At 53.5% G+C, this 17,695-nt stretch overlaps 3 protein-coding genes across 6 annotated transcripts in view; 1 reads left to right on the top strand and 2 right to left on the bottom strand.

Annotated features, from left to right (window-relative positions):
• Pnkd (PNKD metallo-beta-lactamase domain containing) overlaps window positions 1-3,260 on the bottom strand; it is a 73,022-nt gene extending 69,762 nt beyond the window's left edge. Inside the window, exons 1-3 of one of the 2 annotated variants that reach the window (XM_005000003.4) lie at window positions 2,985-3,155; window positions 2,051-2,219; window positions 575-949 (exon numbers count right to left, since the gene is read on the bottom strand). In XM_005000003.4, the coding sequence (XP_005000060.1) occupies window positions 757-949; window positions 2,051-2,219; window positions 2,985-3,051 (429 nt within the window). In that variant the 5' untranslated portion in view covers window positions 3,052-3,155 and the 3' untranslated portion in view covers window positions 575-756. Of the gene's footprint in view, window positions 1-574; window positions 950-2,050; window positions 2,220-2,984 lie in introns of those variants that run through there. The other variant, XM_003462065.5, reaches the window with a different exon arrangement.
• A 147-nt stretch (window positions 3,261-3,407) lies between these two features.
• Window positions 3,408-8,307, top strand: Aamp (angio associated migratory cell protein). 3 transcript variants are annotated; one of them, XM_023560107.2, is made up of 11 exons: window positions 3,408-3,620; window positions 4,043-4,201; window positions 5,008-5,127; window positions 5,661-5,800; window positions 5,995-6,139; window positions 6,357-6,440; window positions 6,524-6,639; window positions 6,769-6,872; window positions 7,027-7,117; window positions 7,271-7,425; window positions 7,530-7,873. In XM_023560107.2, the coding sequence occupies exons 1-11, from the start codon at window positions 3,500-3,502 to the stop codon at window positions 7,561-7,563; spliced, it is 1,269 nt and encodes a 422-aa protein (XP_023415875.1). In that variant the 5' UTR covers window positions 3,408-3,499; the 3' UTR covers window positions 7,564-7,873. The 3 variants fall into 3 exon arrangements, with proteins under 3 accessions (XP_023415875.1, XP_005000062.1, XP_003462115.1); XM_005000005.4 differs by having other exon boundaries at window positions 3,409-3,620; window positions 7,828-8,307; XM_003462067.5 differs by having other exon boundaries at window positions 3,411-3,620; window positions 4,046-4,201; window positions 7,828-8,307.
• On the bottom strand, window positions 8,275-11,130 carry Gpbar1 (G protein-coupled bile acid receptor 1). Its single transcript, XM_013160085.3, has 2 exons — window positions 10,859-11,130; window positions 8,275-9,659 (listed from the first exon to the last, which is right to left on the bottom strand). The coding sequence occupies exon 2, from the start codon at window positions 9,627-9,629 to the stop codon at window positions 8,622-8,624; it is 1,008 nt and encodes a 335-aa protein (XP_013015539.1). The 5' UTR covers window positions 9,630-9,659; window positions 10,859-11,130; the 3' UTR covers window positions 8,275-8,621.
• Between the last annotated feature and the right edge of the window lie 6,565 nt (window positions 11,131-17,695).

The following is a 17,695-nucleotide window of genomic DNA, read 5'->3' as shown; positions in this document are numbered from 1 at the left end:
ACCCCCCCTGAGGTTCCAGTGACTCAGGAGCCGAAGCAAGAGGATCACAAGTCATCGGGGCAACCTGGTGACTTACAGAAACTTGTCTCAGAATTTTTTTTAAAAAGCTGGGAATGTAGGGAATGTAGCTCAAGGTGAAGGCCCTGGTTCAACCCCTGATTCAAGGGGTGGGGGGGAGGGCTGTATATACACATACAATTTTGCCAGTGGAGGAGGGCATAGACCACAAATTCACAATCTCAGAAATCATTAGTTCAGTCATTTATGAATGAGGAACCTGAGGCCTGAGGAGGTGGAATCATTTGGACCCAGCTGTAAGTGTGTTTGCTGCCACATCCTGAATGCTGCCTTTTGATTCCATTACTTGTTTCAAGGCTGACTGGAACCCCACCCTCCTGAGCAGCAGCTCTGAGGGCTTGGTCCCCCAGGTCCAGCCTAAGCTTGTTGAACACAGATCTGCAGTTGCCCCACCGTCCTGCCAGAAACACTGCTCTTTTGTGGGATGGAGCAAGAGTGAGTAACCGGCACCACCCACTGCTCCTCCCCTCCCCAGAGACTTAGAAACCCTGATCTGTTTCCTTCCCAAACACTCAATAACTTTATTTGCTCAGGGCAGACTCTTCTGTGTGGGAGGGGCAGGAGCTGGCAGCAGCCTGGGCTTCAGGCGCCCTCTGGTGGTTCTCAGAGGCAAGGACTATAATGGCCAAACCGGAGGACTTCAGTTAAAAAGCAGTCTAGCAGAGGTGGCAATGCTCCTCAGGCCTGCTCCCCGGACTCAACTTTGGTGGATGGGGCATGTTGGGAGGAGGCCCTGAACCTCTGGCTCTCATACTCGCCCGTGTTGGATGCCCGCATGTTCTGCCGAGCCTTCATCTGCTTCAAACGGTCCTTGTCCACTTCCCGCTTGGTGAGGATGAAGAGGAGGATACCACAGGGGAAGCCGATGGCCCTAGGGGTGGGAGATGTGCATGGGGTTTGGGAAAGGGCTGGGCTAGAGCCAGAGGAGCTTGGGGGAGTCATTCTAGCTTTGCCAATTGTGCAAATGTTGGGACACCTTTTATCTACTAGTCCTCCGTGCTGGGAGGGACTTGGGCAAAGCAGATCCTGTTACTGTCCTGCTTAAGGACCCATAACAGCTCTCCATCCATCCCTTCCTGGCTAAGTTCAAACTCTTAGGTATGGCCCAAAAGGCCCAGTGTAGCCTGTGCATGATTCTTCAGGCAGACCAGCCTCTTTTCTTCTGCGAGTCAGAGAAAAAGTTTATCTATATTGCTCCATATCCCCTCCCAGACTCATGATCCTCTTGCTTCAGTCTCTGGAGTGCTGGGATTATGGGCATGCATGACTGTGTCTGGCTTCTTCCTCTTAATCTGAGTAACTGTTAGCAGGGGTTGCCTTGCTGTGGCAGAAAGAGCACAATCAGAAGACCCACTGTGAATTCCACCTGAGTCTCACTTCCCTTCTCCATGGGTGGGTGGGTGTAGTATTTGTCTCAGAAGGCCTAAAATATTACTGTACATGGTAAAGTACTGCCTCCTTTTCCTTTAATATTGACCAATAATATGTACTAAGGCCAGAACCAGAACCAAAGAACAACATATGAAACAATTTCTAGCTACTACACAACTAATATAACTTCACATGATCTCAGTTAGCTAATTACTGGGATTTGGTCCTCACTCTAAGCTCTCAAGAGGGAAGATGAAGCCAGGGACCCAAACAGAAATCAGACCAGATCAGCTCACCCAACAAAAAACCCAGTCTCCCCAATTCATTTTTTTTTTTGGTCTTTTTATCAGTACCGGGGATCGAACTCATGACTGCCTGCTTGCAAGGCAGGCGCTTATGCTGCTGAGCTAAATCCCCAGTCCCCCCAATTCATTTTTTTGACCTCCCCTTCTCCACTCCTGAGATTTCATTCCTTGAACCCAGCAATACTGTTTGCACAACCTTGGATTCAGCTCATCCGGTGAAACTTCGAGAAATTCAAGAGTCCTGCCCACTTCTGGGTGTACTGGTATTGGTGGAGAAAAAGATAGTTACAACTCACCAGGCTAGTCCCACAGCTTTCATGGGGTTCCGCCCCCTCTTTCTAGGAATGTACTCCAGCTCAGGAGATAGGGGCTCAGGTTCCTCCTTGCCTTCTTGGGAGCTGTGGCTTTGCAGAGCTCTGGTCCTGTTCTGAGAGGCCTTGTTAGCTGTGGCTCCCGAGAGGATCCCTGTGGATGAAGGTAAGGAAGGTCAGCACGGGAGATGAAAAAGTCGGTAGGAGGTTTAAGGGTTGGGGAGGAGCAGCTGAGATATAAGGAAAGGGAGTTATTGCAGTTTGGGGTAACAAGTGCTAGGAGAATCCATAGGGAAATGGGAAAATCGCCATCGAGGTGACACCTTTGGATGCCACTTCCACGTCACTGTGGGCTCATCAACCTGGTTCCAGGAGAGCGAGCTTCGCTGTTCTTCGTTTCAGACGACAGGATGAGAAGGACTGCAGAGGGACTCATACAAGGCGTACGAAGGAAATCCGGGGAAGGTTTTTAAAACTACAGAATTTTGGCAGGGGGAAGAAGCTTAAAGGCAGTCTCCTCCATTCCCTCTTGTTATAGAAGAGGAAACTGAAGCGCTGAGAGACGAACAGCTTCGCCCAAGGTCAGACTGTTTATGACCCAGGGCTAGAATCCAAGCCTCCAGAAGCTATGGGCTCTTCCCTCTGCACTGCGGTGAGTGTAAAACACCTGGAGCGCGGGAGTCTAAAGACTGTCTCAGGCCTCTCGTTTGCTACAGAACCCCTGAAGTGTCGTGTAAGCCGAACGCAGACAAATGAACGGGGTGACCTCTACTGAGCATCTTTCACCCCCAGACTCTTTAAAGATTATGAAGAGAGGTGTGGGGAGGAACTGGCAGCCCTGACTTCCTGAAACAGCCGGGCAATGTGATAGACAAAGGATCTCCTGCAATTTTACCCTCCCCGGGGTCCCTCTCCTTACCCCGGAGGACGCGGGCATTTCTCGCCCCCCGGCCCTTCAGCGCCGTAGCAGCTACCACCGCCGCCATGTTCAGATCCCGCCCCCCTTCATCGCGCTCCCCGCCGGGAATTGTAGTTTGCGTAAGGGGCCTCCCCCGCTCCTTCCGCCCTGCCTACAGACCAGAAACTACATCTCCCAGAAGCATGCGGGATTAGGCCCAGGAGAACTACTCTTCCCAGGAGACCCGGGAGGCGCGCACGCTCGCTTGTTTCCCTCTTGTTAGGGGCGGAGTTGGGCCGGCGGAGTTTGGGCTCTCCCCGACACGCGCTAGCCCCGTCTCCCAACTCTAGCCTGTGATTGGTGCTCCAGCTAGACAACTCCCGTTGCTATTGGTCGAGTGGCCGTCGCTCTTCCTGCCGGGGAATTGCCTACGCCTACTTCCTCCCGGGAGGAGGGACTCGAGTTCCGCGTCGTCGCGCAGAGCTGACTCTGGGAGGCGTTTGGGCCCAGAGAAGTGGATCGGCCGCTTGCGCCGCATGGAGTCCGAATCGGACAGCGGGGCCGCCGCTGACACCCCCCCGCTGGAGACCCTAAGCTTCCATGGTGATGAAGAAATTATCGAGGTGGTAGAACTGGATCCCGGCCCGCCAGACCCTGGTGAGAACTGCCGGTGCACAGGCCAGGGGCCAGGAGGCGCTCACCCCTGGCCTCTGACCCCTGCGTCTCCCCCTCCCAACTACACCCCACCGGTCACGCCTGCCGACATCCCTCTCCCTGCCCCCAGCCCACCCCCACGTTAGTTCTGAGGCCCGGCAGGGTGGGGGTTCCCTGACGCCTCCCCTGGCCCTTCCCCTCACACACCCCCTTCCCGTCATGCCCTCGGCCCTCCCTTCCCACACGGACCCGGCCAACGCCAGGTCTTGAGACCTCGTCTCCCATCCTGCCCCCCACGCATACACTGTCCTGCCCTTCGTGCTCCCGTTACGCCCCATCTGTCCGACCTCGCCTCAGCTTCTGGCTGCAAGACCTCCCCAACCCTCATGCCTCCCGAGCCCCACCTTTTAACACCTTTCCCAAAGCAGATGATCTGGCCCAGGAGATGGAAGATGTGGACTTTGAGGAAGAGGAAGAAGAGGAAGAGGGCAATGAGGAGGGTTGGGTTCTGGAACCCCAAGAAGGGGTGGTCGGCAGCATGGAGGGCCCCGATGACAGCGAGGTCACCTTTGCATTGCACTCAGGTAGGCCTCTGAGGTGAACGCTTTAACTCGCATCAGGTGGGCATTTGAGCATGGCACTTTTGCCATCTGCAGACGGGAAAGCTGCTGGCCTTGTTCTGCAAGCTCCTGGTGTAGTCAAATGGTATCGGAGTCAGTTGAGTCAGGAGTTCACTGCCTCTTAGCACGTCACTACCTTTATAAACCATTCTGGGTCTTTTTTTTTTTTTTTAATTATGTTTGATGAAAGTTAAAGTCAACTGAAGGGAAATTAGAGGTAATTTGTAGTTTTTTAAAAAATATACTTTTTTGGCCAAGCATTGTGACACATACCTGTAAGAGTGAGGCTGAGGCAGGAGGACTGAAAGTTTGAGTCCAGCTTGGGCAACTTATCAAAACCCTGTCTAAAGATAAAATGTAGAAATACACCAGGGATGTAGCTCAGTGTGAAGGCGCTGGGTTCAGTCTACAAAATCAGAACCAAAACCAAGTACTTAAGTATATATACATTTTGAGTATACTTTCTATAATCTCACCAGAAGCTCTCCTTGTGGTGCAGCCTGGTGGCACCTTGTAGGGACAACTGCAAGCCCTGTAAAAGTGTTCACCTCGTATGTGTGAGGGAGCTGGGGACAAGAACAATAAGGGATCTGCCTGGGAAAGGACCCGGAGCTCAGGCTTGAGGAAGGATTTCACCAACAGCCTCAGGCTTAAAACATAGAACTTGGGTGTATCCTTCTCTTTCTGGAGGGAAGGCATTGTTTGGAGTGAAAGAGGTGGGCTTCCTGAGAGTCCTGAAAGGATAGAACTCACCCTATGTCTTGGGACAGCATCTGTGTTCTGTGTGAGCCTGGACCCCAAGACCAACACGTTGGCAGTGACAGGGGGTGAAGATGACAAAGCTTTTGTGTGGAGGCTCAGCGACGGGGAGCTGCTCTTTGAGTGTGCAGGTAAGTGTGGCCTGGGTGGGGGTTTCATGTAGCTTTGGAGATCGAAGGGGGAGGCCTGTGTGGTTGAGCATCCTTCCGACAGCCCGATGCTGACCTCTGTTTAGTGCCAGCTCTGGCATGGGCCCCTGGAACACAAAGAATAATGCCTGTTTAGGTACAGAGACAGGCACAATTCCTAGAGGGAGTCTAGGAAAGGGCTGAGAGGTGATGTCACTGGTGCAGGGGAAAGTGAGCAGAAGGAAGTGCGGTTCTTTCAGGCAGAGGTTCGGGGCAGCGAGACAGGAATGGCTGAGGCATAGGAGGCTGGGCTTGCTTGAGTCGGGACTAGAAGCAGTTCTATCTTGGGGAGCTGTGTAGCTCTTGTTGGTTCTCAGAGATGCAGAGAATTTGGTCACCTGTCCTGCTGTGACTCACTTGCCTTTCTTTCCCTAGGAAAAAGGTCTTGCAGTCACCATGGGGACCTCCTAGGGGTCCAGGTACCTTGGGCTGGATCATGTGTCCCCAACACTAGGTAACTTATGTTTTCTTTGCAGGCCATAAAGACTCTGTGACTTGTGCTGGTTTCAGCCACGATTCCACCCTGGTGGCCACAGGGGACATGAGTGGTCTCTTGAAGGTGTGGCAGGTGGACACCAAGGAAGAGATCTGGTCTTTTGAAGCAGGAGACCTGGAGGTAAGATTCTCAGAGTGGGGTTGAACTCTGCACAACCTCAGGTAGGGATGAGAGCTTCAGGGGGCCAGTCCTACCTCCATTGCACCAGTGTTCCCCAAGGTACAGCAGCAGATCTGCCCCTATTGGGGGTTATGGGGAGGCTGCTAGGTGGGAAAAGTGACAGGCCTCCCTGCTGACCCCTCCTCTCTGCCCAGTGGATGGAATGGCACCCTCGGGCACCTGTCCTCCTGGCGGGCACAGCTGACGGCAACACCTGGATGTGGAAGGTTCCAAATGGTGACTGCAAGACCTTCCAGGGCCCCAACTGCCCAGCCACCTGTGGCCGTGTCCTCCCTGATGGTGAGTGCAGCTGTTGACTGTCCCTTACTGGGTACAGAGGCAGACTGGCACTCCCTCAGCTCCTCCTGGCCCCGACTGGCAGACTCGGCCTGCTTAGGGATTCACAACCTGCAGCTGTGGTTCCTGGGCAGTGTCTGTACCTTTCTTCCTCTCCTCCCCTCCCTCCCATGCCCTTGCTTGAGGTTTGACTCCCCCTCCATCTTCCCTGGCCTTTTAGGGAAGAGAGCTGTGGTGGGCTACGAGGATGGCACCATCAGGATTTGGGACCTGAAGCAGGGAAACCCCATCCATGTACTGAAAGGTATCAGAGGAGGGGATCTATGGGAGAGGTGCATGATAAGGGGCTGGGTTCCATGCCTGACCTGTTCCTCTGCTTCATTGCAGGGACCGAGGGTCACCAAGGCCCTCTGACCTGTGTCGCTACCAATCAGGATGGCAGTCTGATCCTGACTGGCTCCGTGGACTGTCAGGCCAAGCTGGTCAGCGCAACCACCGGCAAGGTGAGTGGGCCCAGAGCCCCGTGGGGGGCCTCTGCTTTCCCGAGTCTTTGGCCCTCTTCATTCACTCCTACTGCGTTTGCTCTGCGGGGCACTGAGAATCTGGCCTGTGTCCCATCCCCTTGCTGACAGGTGGTAGGTGTGTTTAGACCAGAGACCGTGGCCTCCCAGCCCAACCTGGGAGAAGGGGAGGAGAGTGAGTCCAACTCGGTGGAGTCCTTGGGCTTCTGCAGCGTGTGAGTGGGAGCCAGGGCCTGGGCCTGGAGACCTGAAGGACCTGGGAGAGGGAGGCTTGTGGGGGGTCCTGGGCTCTTGGGCTAGGGGAGCCAAGAGGCAGGAGGCACGCGCACCAGGGTCTCAGGCACTATCCTGGTGCTCTTTGCTGCTCAGGATGCCTTTGGCAGCTGTTGGTTACCTGGATGGAACCCTGGCCATCTATGACCTGTCTACGCAGACCCTCAGGCACCAGTGTCAGCACCAGGTAGGGGGCCGTGTTTTGTGGCCATAGGGAAACCCAGACCTGCCCATGGTCCTTCACCATGACCTTCACTCCCTTTGTCCCTCCCTGAGCACTGGGAGCAGAGGTCTTCTCCCGCCACTGAGCTCTGCCCTGCCTCTGTCGTCCTCTGCGCAGTCGGGCATTGTGCAGCTGCTGTGGGAGGCCGGCACTGCCGTGGTTTACACCTGCAGCCTGGATGGCATCGTGCGCCTCTGGGATGCCCGGACTGGCCGCCTGCTCACTGACTACCGGGGCCACACTGCCGAGATCCTGGACTTCGCCCTCAGCAAGTGAGTGTAGCGGGCAGGGCTGGGATCTCGTGCATTTGGAAAGCGGAGTAGCATGGGGCTCTGGGGGGTCCTTAGGCAAGTGGAGACCCAAGGCCTGGTTCTAGTCTAGGAGGTGGGCGTGCTTGGAAGCCTGAGTAGCCACTCCTGTGAGCCAGCTCCGTCCAGTGGTGGGCAGTGACCCCAGGTCTCACGTCTCGGCCATGGCGTGTGGGAGATGGAAGCTCCTTTGACCCCTTCAGCTCTGCTGCTTCGTGCGGGTTGCACAGATGTAACCGCGTTGCTTGGCACTGGGGACCTGGGGTGCGGGTATGCCAGAGGAGCCTCCTTGGGCCCCACGGTAGTGGGGTTTGGCCTGGGCCCCAGCTGCCTCACTCCCTTCTTCCCTGTGCTTTCTGTCCACAGAGATGCCTCTCTGGTGGTGACCACCTCAGGCGACCACAAAGCAAAAGTATTTTGTGTTCAGAGACCCGACCGTTAGTGGCTGCAGTGTCAGGCTTGGTGTCTGGGGTGGAGGGGATGAAGGAGGAACTGTGTCATCCCCACCCCCACCCCGGCCAGCCGGGGCACAGGGGGCACAGGGTACAGGAGTAGAGGAGGGGAGGGGACTCGGACTACTCTCCCTCTCCGCTGACGCGCCCTCTGTCCCTTTCTCCTCGTTAGACCCACCCTGCAGCCCTCTGTCCCCTCGCCCGGCCCGGGGCCTTCCAGGGAGGGCAACTCTTCTCCTTCACTTGCTGGTGTGAGCCATGGGGTAAATATTTGTATGTGGGGAGTAGGTCTTTGAGGTTCCCGTTCTTTCCCTTCCCAAGTCTCTGGGGATGGAAAGGAGGAAGAGATACTAGTTACAGATTTTAAAAATGTAAATAAAATATACTTCCCAGAGGCAGTGTCTGTGGATTTTGTGGACGGAAGAGGAACTAGTGAAGGCCACGCGGACTGAGGCTCCCAGGTCCCACTCCAGGGTCAAGGTTCGAGAGCTGCCCTCCGCCTGGTGGTTTGTTCACCCTGCCAGCTGCCGGCCTGCTGAGGCGGATGGTCCCTCGCAGCCTTGGGCTCTCTGAGAACCTACCCTTTAAAGGCCCAGAGAAGTTTTACGACCCTTGGGTGAGGTGCAGTGGGGGGGAGTTTCTGCTCCAGAGGTGGGGACCTGGGGAAGGCGCCTGGAGGCCAAGACCAGGGAAGCTTCTGCCCCTCTGCTAGTTCAAGTCCAGATCAACGCTGCTTTGGTTGCTGGTGTGGTAGGCAGTGCTGGGGCTGCGACTGTCCCTCGAACGTCTTCCCCTCAGCACCCGCAGCCACCTTTGGGTGGCCGCCCTCCAGGGTGCTGTGTAGCGCTGGTCACCCAAGCCCATGGCTACAGGCACGGCCGCTGCGCTGGCACTGCCCAATGAGAATAAGAAGAGCAGAGTTCCAGGCTCCAGGGGTGGGTGCTTCTCATAAGCCTGGACTGACAGGAGCAAGGTGGCTACATAGGGCCCCCAGCACAGCCCGAAGAGCAGCGTGGCCCCAGCCTGGGCCCTGGCCTGCCGCCAGGTGAGGGTCCGGGTCAAGGTGGAGGGTGCATTGCGGCACACTGCCTGCTCGAGCCGGCGGATGTCCTGTAGCTGGCGGCGGGCCGTGGCTAGCACTCGGATAGAGAGGAGGGCAGCAGCCCCCACGGCAGGCAGCAGGAGTCCGTAGACTTCAAGGTAGAGGTAGGGGGCTGGGAAGACAGTCTGGGAGCTGCAGTTGGCACCAGGGCTCCAGCGGTTCCAACCCAAGGCAGGCAGGCTGGCAAAGAGCATGGGGGCCATCCAGGTGAGGAGCAGGGCCAGCCGGGTGCTCCCTCGGGGCCGGAGCGGCCGCAGCACTGCCACGTAACGCTCCCCGTGCACCAGTAGCAGGTTGGCGAGCAGAGAGAGGAAGGTGAAGTTGGGGGTCAAGTAGAGGAGGAGGCAGGGCCAGTAGGCCCGGCGTTTCCGGCTCCATAGCCCTGGCAGCATGGGCAGTGCCAACCCAGTGAGCAGCCCGGCCAGCAACAGGCTCAGGAAGAAGCAGCCGGCAGGTGGGCTGCGCAGGTGGCGGTCCCAGGCGATGCCCAGGCCCAGGAGCAGATTGGCTGCAACGATGAGGCTGGCCAGGGCCAGGGAGAGCCCCAAGGCCCCTGGGAAAATGGGGCCAGGCACCTCCCCGGTGCTGTTGGGTGTCATCATGGGCCTTGGCATGAGAGAGCATGGCAGTGGCAGCTGGCAGGCCTGGATAGAGGAGGGTGGTTGGTTAGAATAGGGCTGTGTGTGAATCGGGGAGGCCTTCGGACCGTGGGCCTTGGCCTGTGTGGGAACAGGCATGCCCTGTATGGCAGCTGAGCAGTGGCTGCACTCAGACAGTTCGCCAGGGTCCCCACAGGCAGGCCGCTGGGCTTTGCCTCTGTTTAGACTGAAAGGCGGACCCACCCACGGCATTCCTGCCCCATCTGCTGAGGCAGAGAGGATGACTGGGCAGAGAGGATGACTGAGCCGAGAGGATGGGGTTTGGCTGATGTCGTGTGGTCCCCCAAATCTGGGGCACAAGGTGCCCTCCCTGTGCCCGCCACAGCCTGTCACAGCTCAGTGAGCAGCCTCTGGGTAGGACTTCCAGCCCATAAACTTGACTCGTCTGTTCCACACTAGCAACAGGCCCTTCCTGGGAACAGGAGGGGAGGGGCAGTGGTGGATTGCTCTGCAGGGAAGGTGGTGGGGGTTCCAGCTGCCAGAAGGGGACCCCCGGCCTCTGGGAGCTGAGGCAGGGTCAGAGGACAGGGACCAGGAGCTGGTGGGTAGGGTCTGACCTTGCGGCTCTGATCTGTCCCAGCCCCTTCTCCACTGGACACCCTGCTCACTGCATGGCCACATGAAGGGGCAGGGCAGGGGTCCTGGTCCTGTGGGAGCTCCTGCCTCTGTCAATAGGGGAGCAGCTGCAGTTGCTAGGATCAGAGTCAATAAGGAAGGGCTTCCTCCCCTCTCCCCTCACTGCCCCTGCCTTGGGATTGGAGGACCAGCCGCAGGGCCACCCTGTGTACAGGGAGCTGCCCCCTTCCCTCCCTGTGGCTCCACTGTGCCCATTTCCCCTCCCCTCAGCCAGTTCCCTCTTCCTCTGTCTCATTGACTTAGGACATCTTAACCTTTCAAGTGGCCTCCCAGTTTCTGTTCCCCTTCCTCCCAGCACCATCAACTTTATTAAACCCCATGAGACTTGGTGTTACCCCAAACCTGGCCTGGGATGAACTCCCAGGTTTCCTTTCAAATGAGCCATGGGCACCCCCAGGAACAAGAAAAGGATCAGCTCCCATGCGCCATGTCCCAGTGGGGACTGGGCTATTTCACATGTCATAGTGGAGGGCCTGGTGACTTGGGCCAGTGCAGTGGCCTCCTCAGGATCTGGGCTGGGGAGAAGCAAGAAGGGGGTAGCTACTTACATGGCTGTGGAGGACAGGTGTCCCTCGCCACCCTGAGTGTCAAAGTTGCAGCCTCCAGCCTTGCAGGGCTTCAGACCATGTCTGTCGCCCCAGCTGGCAAGTGCTTCCCTGGGACAAGAGGGTCCTGGCTTGCCTGCCCTGCTCTGTCCCAACCTGGGTTCTGGGAGGGAAGGAGGGAGCTGCTGATGCTGGCCAGACTCAGCCTTGGCCCCGCCCCCAGGGGTGGGACTTGGCACACGTGTGAACCACAGCCAGCAAGAGGCCACCCCTCTGGCCCCCACGGCTCCTCCCCGTCCTGTACTAGTGACCCCTCCTCAGCCATCAGCTAAGCCGCGCCACCCAGGCAGTGGCTTCCTTCCGTAGATGGCAGCCTCCCCAGCTAGGAGCACTCATCTGCTGCCACTGCCCAGCTAATCTGGGAGATGCACTCCAGTTAATAATGATTGACTCCATGGCCTGCCCCACCTCCTCAGATACATCTCTGTTTTATTGGCCTTTTAAACTCAGAGTGCCGGGACTGCACGCCAGCTTGTGCCAAAGGGTAGCGTGTGCTCGTTTGAGATCTTGGCAGCGACTGGGTGCCTGGGGCTTGAGAATCTCCACGTCCCCCTCCATCTCCCAATGGGCACTTCAGCTCTTAAATCGAGCCTCACCTTCCAGAATGGGGGGCATCTGGCGTTTTTCTCCATTACTGAGTCAAGTTCTGGATTGCATATACGGCCCATGTGGCTCTAACAATGTGACTGTAGGCAAGCTACCACTGGACCTGCTTTTCCCCCATGGGGGAGCAAGAGGGACAAGCTCTTAGGAGTGCTGTGGGGATGCTTATGGAGTGACACCAGTGACCACCTGTACCCCAGTGCTTGGCACTCGATGTGGGGGTCACCTCAACAGTGACTGCTGTCCTCCCTGCATGAGCCAGGGTGGGAATGAGCGCTGCGATCCCACCTGTGATTTTTCACAGCTGCGTGAACATGATGATTTCTAAACCTCACATGCCTGACTTTCCTCAAGTCATGGTGGGGCTCCGTTGCACCCAGCTCAAGTGACTGACGTACACTGAGTGGACGGGCACTTGGCACCCAGGCCCTGAGTTAGCTGCTGTCACTGTCACTAACACTATGAGGATTTCTGTCCTCTATACCTGTCCCCTCTGCAAGAACTCCACTAAGGTGCACAGGGAGCCTATGAAATGCAAAGTGGTGACACTTCTGTGCCGCCCACCGGGAAACCCAGGAAACTAAGGACAGCAAGAGAGACCGGCAACTTTAAGGCACAGAAACCAAGAGGTGTGGTGGCTGGGTTTCCACTTTGTGTCAAGAATAACTTTGGGCTGAGAGGAACAGGAAATCAGACACACTCAAGGCTGAAATGGCAAGAAGCAGTCTAAAACCACAGCGCTGGTGGTGAGACGTGAGGAACAAACAACCTCCCCACTGAAAAGCACAGGGCAAAGGAGCATCTGTGCTCTCGAGGAGACCCGGGCCCCAAGGACTGCTTGCTTGAGTGGCTCTGCCAGCCCTGCCAGCTGTCTGGGGTCCTGAAGAGGTGGGACTTTGGTTGGGACAGAGAGGGGAAAGAGGAAAGTGCCAGCCTCAAACCCATTCTCTAGGGAGCCAGCCTCAGCCCTCAAGACTTGGGCCATCCGGGCTGGCTGGGCAGAAGTTATAGACTCTAAGCTAGGTGTGTTGGCCCACATGTAATCCCAGCTATTAGGGAGGCTGAGGCAGGAGGATTACAAGTTTGAGGCCAGCCTGGGCAACTTGGTGACACCATGGCTCAAAATAAAAAACCAAAAAGGGATGGGGGTATACAGAGCTCAGTGGCAGACTCCTGGGTTCAGTCTTAAGCACTGCCATAAACAAAATCAAAACCAAACCAAGTCAGAGGCTCTGGGAAAGTTCAACTTGGGGTCTGGACAGAAGTGGGTACAGGACCCCTTGGATAGCAGACTGCCAGGAGTAAACAGACTGCCTTCTGTTCCCAGCGCTGGCCTCCTCCCCAAGGGATGCAGGATGTCTGCGTTTCCTCACTGCTACTGTCTAAACACTGTGTGTGGCATCGGCAGGGCAGGGCAGGCGGAGGAGAGAGTGGGTAGGAGCCAGGAGCTGGGTGCTCTCCCCGATCAGCCCTGCTTCCTGTCTGCATCCCTACCAAGCCCTGGGCTGACTCATCCCCAGCCTTCGGCCTTTCACCCGGAGGGCTCCGGTGCAAATCCCCAGACACTATGTGACTGCCTGTCCTGGCCCTCTCCCTCTTGATGGAGATCATGCGTCGTGGTGACCAATCCAGACTCTGGCCCTTTGGCGCCTCCAGTCTTGTGGGAATCTGAGCTTCTCCGATGGCCCCCAAAGCCTGGGCCTAGGTGGGCATCACTCATTCTCATCGGTGCAGAAGACTGCGAGGCGGGGCTTCCTGGACACTGAGTAGCTTCCCTGCCTGCTGGCTCTTTTCACCCCTGGGCAAAAGAGACCCTGTTTTTGTTAGGCTCAAATGGCCAGCATGGGCCAAACGTGGTAGCGCAGCCATACAGCACTAACCTAGCCTGTGTGAGGCCTTGGGTTTGATTTCCTGTATCGCCTAAAGAGGGGGTGAGATGGCCCACATCTGGGCTGCTGGCTGGGTCAGATACCAGCTCCCGGAGCCACAGAAACTGTAGTGTTTTTGGTAACCCCGAGAAGGGGGCAGCACTGCCTGAACTACAATTTGCCACCAGGTCACCCAGCTAGAGTACACACGGAAGCAGGTGTTTGGTCAAGGGTACAATAAGGATGGTCCTTGATCGAAGGCAACAGAATGGCAACTGTCACGTTATCAGCTTCCACAAGAAGCCAGATGCAGCAGCTGGGCTGTTTCCTTTCCTGGTTTCACCCCGTTTCACTTCCTGCTGTAATCTCGATTCCTTTCCTCACAAGCTCCCTGTTCATAGCTTGCCCAGGTCCTACCTTGTCCAGACATGGAGATTCCCAACCTGTGCACCAGCTTCATCCCTGCCCTCTGCACTAAGGGTCAGTCACTGACGTGGGAAAAGTGCAATGTCGTGGGGAAAGCCTGGAAAATCCCAAGACAGAATGAGGCTTGCCTTACAGTGGAACTCGCTCCTCTGTGTCTCGTCACTTCCGAGCTCCTTCACTGACAAAAGGGAACCAAGGTTTAATGGCACTAGAAGTTACAATGATAAGGGTGGAGGGCACAGCTCAGTGGCAAAAGAGTTTTATGACAGATGCCTAAGATGTGACAGGTGTTTACAGGTGTTTACCTGTTTTTTCCTGTGAAAAGCTTATGGGGTATGTGGCATTAGTCCAATTAAAGGTGAGACTATTTGGGGCTCAGATTAGGAGATTTTCTGATCTCTTAGGTAGCAGAACCTACACCTGAATGGAAGTTCTTCAAAACCTTGCCACATACTTGCCTGGCTCCAGCATAAAGACATCTACAGCTCCAGGCACTTGATCAGGTTAGCAGATCAGACCACTTCCACCTGCCCAGCTCCGGGTGTGCCACGCTCTATCATGAGACCCCTCTCCCCTCAGTCCTAGGGGACTTCATTTGTGCTGACAGAGGGGAAGGGTCTCCAGATGAGGTTCAGGACACAAGTGTGTCCTGGAAACAGGTTAAGTGAAAGGGAAGTGGGCATGGTGGCACATGCCTGTAATCCTAGCACTCAAGAAACTGAGAAAGGAGGATCATTTTGAGTCTAGTCTGAGCTACATGGCAAATTCAAGATTAGCTTAAACTACACAGCAACACCCTGTCTCAAAATAACCGAAACAGCAATCTCTGACTTGAAATTATACTATAAAGCTGCTGTGATAAAAACAGTGTGGTACTGGCAAAAAAACAGACCCTAAGATCAATGGAACAGATTAGAAGATGCAAAAACAACTTCAGACACACTCACCCACCTTATCTTGACAAAGGCGCAAAACATATTTACTGGAAGATAGCTTCTTTAATAAATGGTGCTGAAAAAACTGGCTCTACACATGCTGCAGATTAAAATGACTCACATCGTTCTCCATACAGTAAGCTAAATTCAAAATGGATCAAAGATTTTAATATTAAAATAGAAACAGTAAGTTTGCTGGAAGATAGAGTAGGTAAAACTCTTGGAGATACTGATGTAGGCTAAGACTTTATGAATAAAACCCTGACTGCACAGAACTATCACAAAGAATCAACAACTGGGATCTCACCCTACTGAAAAACATTTGTACAGCACAAGAAACCACAAAGTGAAGAGACAACCCACAACGTGGGAGAAAATCTCTGGCAGCTGTTCCTCAGACAAAGGACAAATAAAGAACTAAAAAAAAAAAAAAAATCGGTTCTCCCAGATTTAAACAACTAAACCAAATATGGGCATCTGTGATGAATACACTTCTAAGATGAAGAAACACAAACAGCAAATAAATACGTAAAAAAATGTTCAACATCACTGGTCATTCAACGAATGTAAATTAAAACAACTCTGAGATTTCACCTCATCCCAGAAAGAATGGCTACTACCAACAAATCAAGCAATTAACAAATGCTGGAGAGGCTGTGAGGGAAAAGCAACCCTCCTCCACTGTTGGTGGGAGTGCAGACTAGTGCAACCAATGTGCGTATCAGTGTGGAGATTCCTCAGAAAACTAGGACTAGAGGTCCATTGGACTCAGTTGGGAATCTTAAGAAGACCATACCACAGCAATACATGTGCATCATATATATAGCAGCACACTTTGTAACAGCTAGATCTTGAAAACCTAACTGCCCATCAACTGAGGGATAAAAAAGATGTGATATTTTTATACAGTGGAGCACTACTCAGCCATAAAGGGTAAACTGAACTCTTATAGGTAAATGGATGCAACTTGAGGTCATATTCATACGTGAAAATAAATCAGACACACATCTGTAAACATTGTACTGCATCACTAGTGTGAGAAGCTGAAACGTGTATATATTTATATAAGTAACTATTTCACATATAACTACTGAAATAGTTAAGATAGTTGTATTACTGATTTCTCTGAGTTCACTGAAGAACTGGTATTGTTTGGACAACTGAAAGCAGATGTCTTGTGCTTTGGGTGACTTTTTTTTTTGTCTTTTTCCTCTTTATCAGTACCAGGGATCGAACTCACGACTGCTTGCTTGCAAGGCAGGCACTTATGCTGCTGAGCTAAATCCCCCAGCCCCTGGGTGAATGATTTGGGAACGACAGTGTACAATATGTTTATCATTGTTGCCTGATTGACATGTCTTGAGTTTTTTTTTTCTCCTTGAAATAAAATGGATTTGAGAACAAAACAAAGAAGGATGCTGTCAAGAAGGGTTTAAATTAGCATTTCTTCTTTTTTTAAAACAGGGTCTTGCTATGTAATTCAGGTTGGCCTTGAACTCCCTGAAATCCTCCTGCCTCAGCCTCCCGAGCACTAGGATAACTGGTATGCAACACCATCCCTGGCTTCAGCATGGGTTTTTAACACTAGCAAAGCATTTTTTTCTTTTGGTCAAGAGTAGGGAAAAGGAATGGTGAATAGGAATAGTTCCTGAAAGACAGATGGGGTCCTGAAAGGGTTGCCAATCAGCCCACCTCTCAAAGGGAGTTTTACAGAGCAAAATCATGAGGTGGGTACAATGTGGGTCAAAAATTATGACCAACCAGTAAGACTGCAACTATAGTTGTTTAGGTAATGTTGATCCAGTGGTAGAAAGGGCACATGGGTGACATCATTAACCTCAGCTGATGATCTACAGTCCTAATCTTGACAAGGCATCTTGAAATGAGATTGTTCCTTAGAATTTCCCACTGTAAAAACATTTACTGGCCTTCGCCCTCACTTCCTATCTTCTAAACTATGTGGCTTTGCCACTTACAGTACTTTTCTGGACTTTGACTCCCATCACTGGCAGGTGAACACAGTGAGCTCCAAATTATCCAAGAGCAATGTTCTGCGGTTGCATGGATGAAAATACTGCTGCTAGTCAAAATTACTTGAGAGGCTGAGGCAGAAGGACTGCCCAGATTTTGAGTTCAACCCAGGCTATATAAGCAAGTTCAAGGCCCGTCTCAACTACAGTGAGACTCTGTCACAAACAACAAAAAAAAGTAACTCCTGAAACTTCCTTCAGTGACTCACGGGGTCCGAACACATGTCACCATTTCTCAACATACTCACCAAACTCCAGGTCTCGTGCTCACTCCACTGCGCTCTGCCATGCAGCTTCAGCCCTGGCCCTGTACTGTTTCATTTAGAAAACTGCTGGTGTCAGACAAAGCTACGAATGTGAAAAGATGCACACAAACACGCAAGACAGACATGTTATGTGAAACTGGTGAAATGTGAGAGGGACAGCCTACGCCGATGTCACCTTCCTGGTTGTGATCCTTTAATCCATTCAAGGTGTCACAGGGGCACTAAATGAAATGTATAAGGGATTGAAAGTTATCCTGACAACCACATGTGAATCTCAGCTCAAAATCAAAAATTTAGGAAATAAAATCTTGCCCAGAGCAGAACAAAGGAAGGAAAGCAGGAAGGCAGCAATTGTTAGGACCACCTCAGATCATTTCAGATGCCTCCACATTCTCTGCGTGATTCCTTAGTAAGTTTTTACATCAATTTCATTTTCGGAACTGTGTCCTGCTAGGAGACAGTGACCTACCTGTGAGGCAGACACTTCCCAAGGGCAGCTTCGCAGACGGTCAATCTTTTGGGAATACGTAAGAAAAGAACTGTGACCAGCCAGTCTGTATTAGATCCAAACCTGAATACCCACAAATGTTTTGGAAAACCACATACACCATGGAAGACACTTTAGGAAACGCTATACCGAGGGATGACTAAA

The sequence above is a fragment of the Cavia porcellus genome, unplaced genomic scaffold, assembly GCF_034190915.1.
Source record: "Cavia porcellus strain 051 isolate PalLab524CR breed Dunkin Hartley unplaced genomic scaffold, mCavPor4.1 scaffold_26, whole genome shotgun sequence".
In the NCBI taxonomy this organism is placed as follows: domain Eukaryota; kingdom Metazoa; phylum Chordata; class Mammalia; order Rodentia; family Caviidae; genus Cavia; species Cavia porcellus.
The sequence above is the reverse complement of the archived record's forward strand: the minus strand, read 5'-3'. Positions and strand labels throughout refer to the sequence as shown.

Bases quoted from the DNA above. Each gene is read 5' to 3' on its own strand.
- Gpbar1 (XM_013160085.3), bottom strand. From the start codon at position 9,629: ATGCCAAGGCCCATGATGACACCCAACAGCACCGGGGAGGTGCCTGGC.
- Aamp (XM_005000005.4), top strand. From the start codon at position 3,500: ATGGAGTCCGAATCGGACAGCGGGGCCGCCGCTGACACCCCCCCGCTG. The intron at 3,621-4,042 runs GTGAGAACTGCC...CCTTTCCCAAAG, and splicing joins TCCCGGCCCGCCAGACCCTG to CAGATGATCTGGCCCAGGAG. The intron at 6,873-7,026 runs GTGAGTGGGAGC...TTTGCTGCTCAG, and splicing joins TCCTTGGGCTTCTGCAGCGT to GATGCCTTTGGCAGCTGTTG.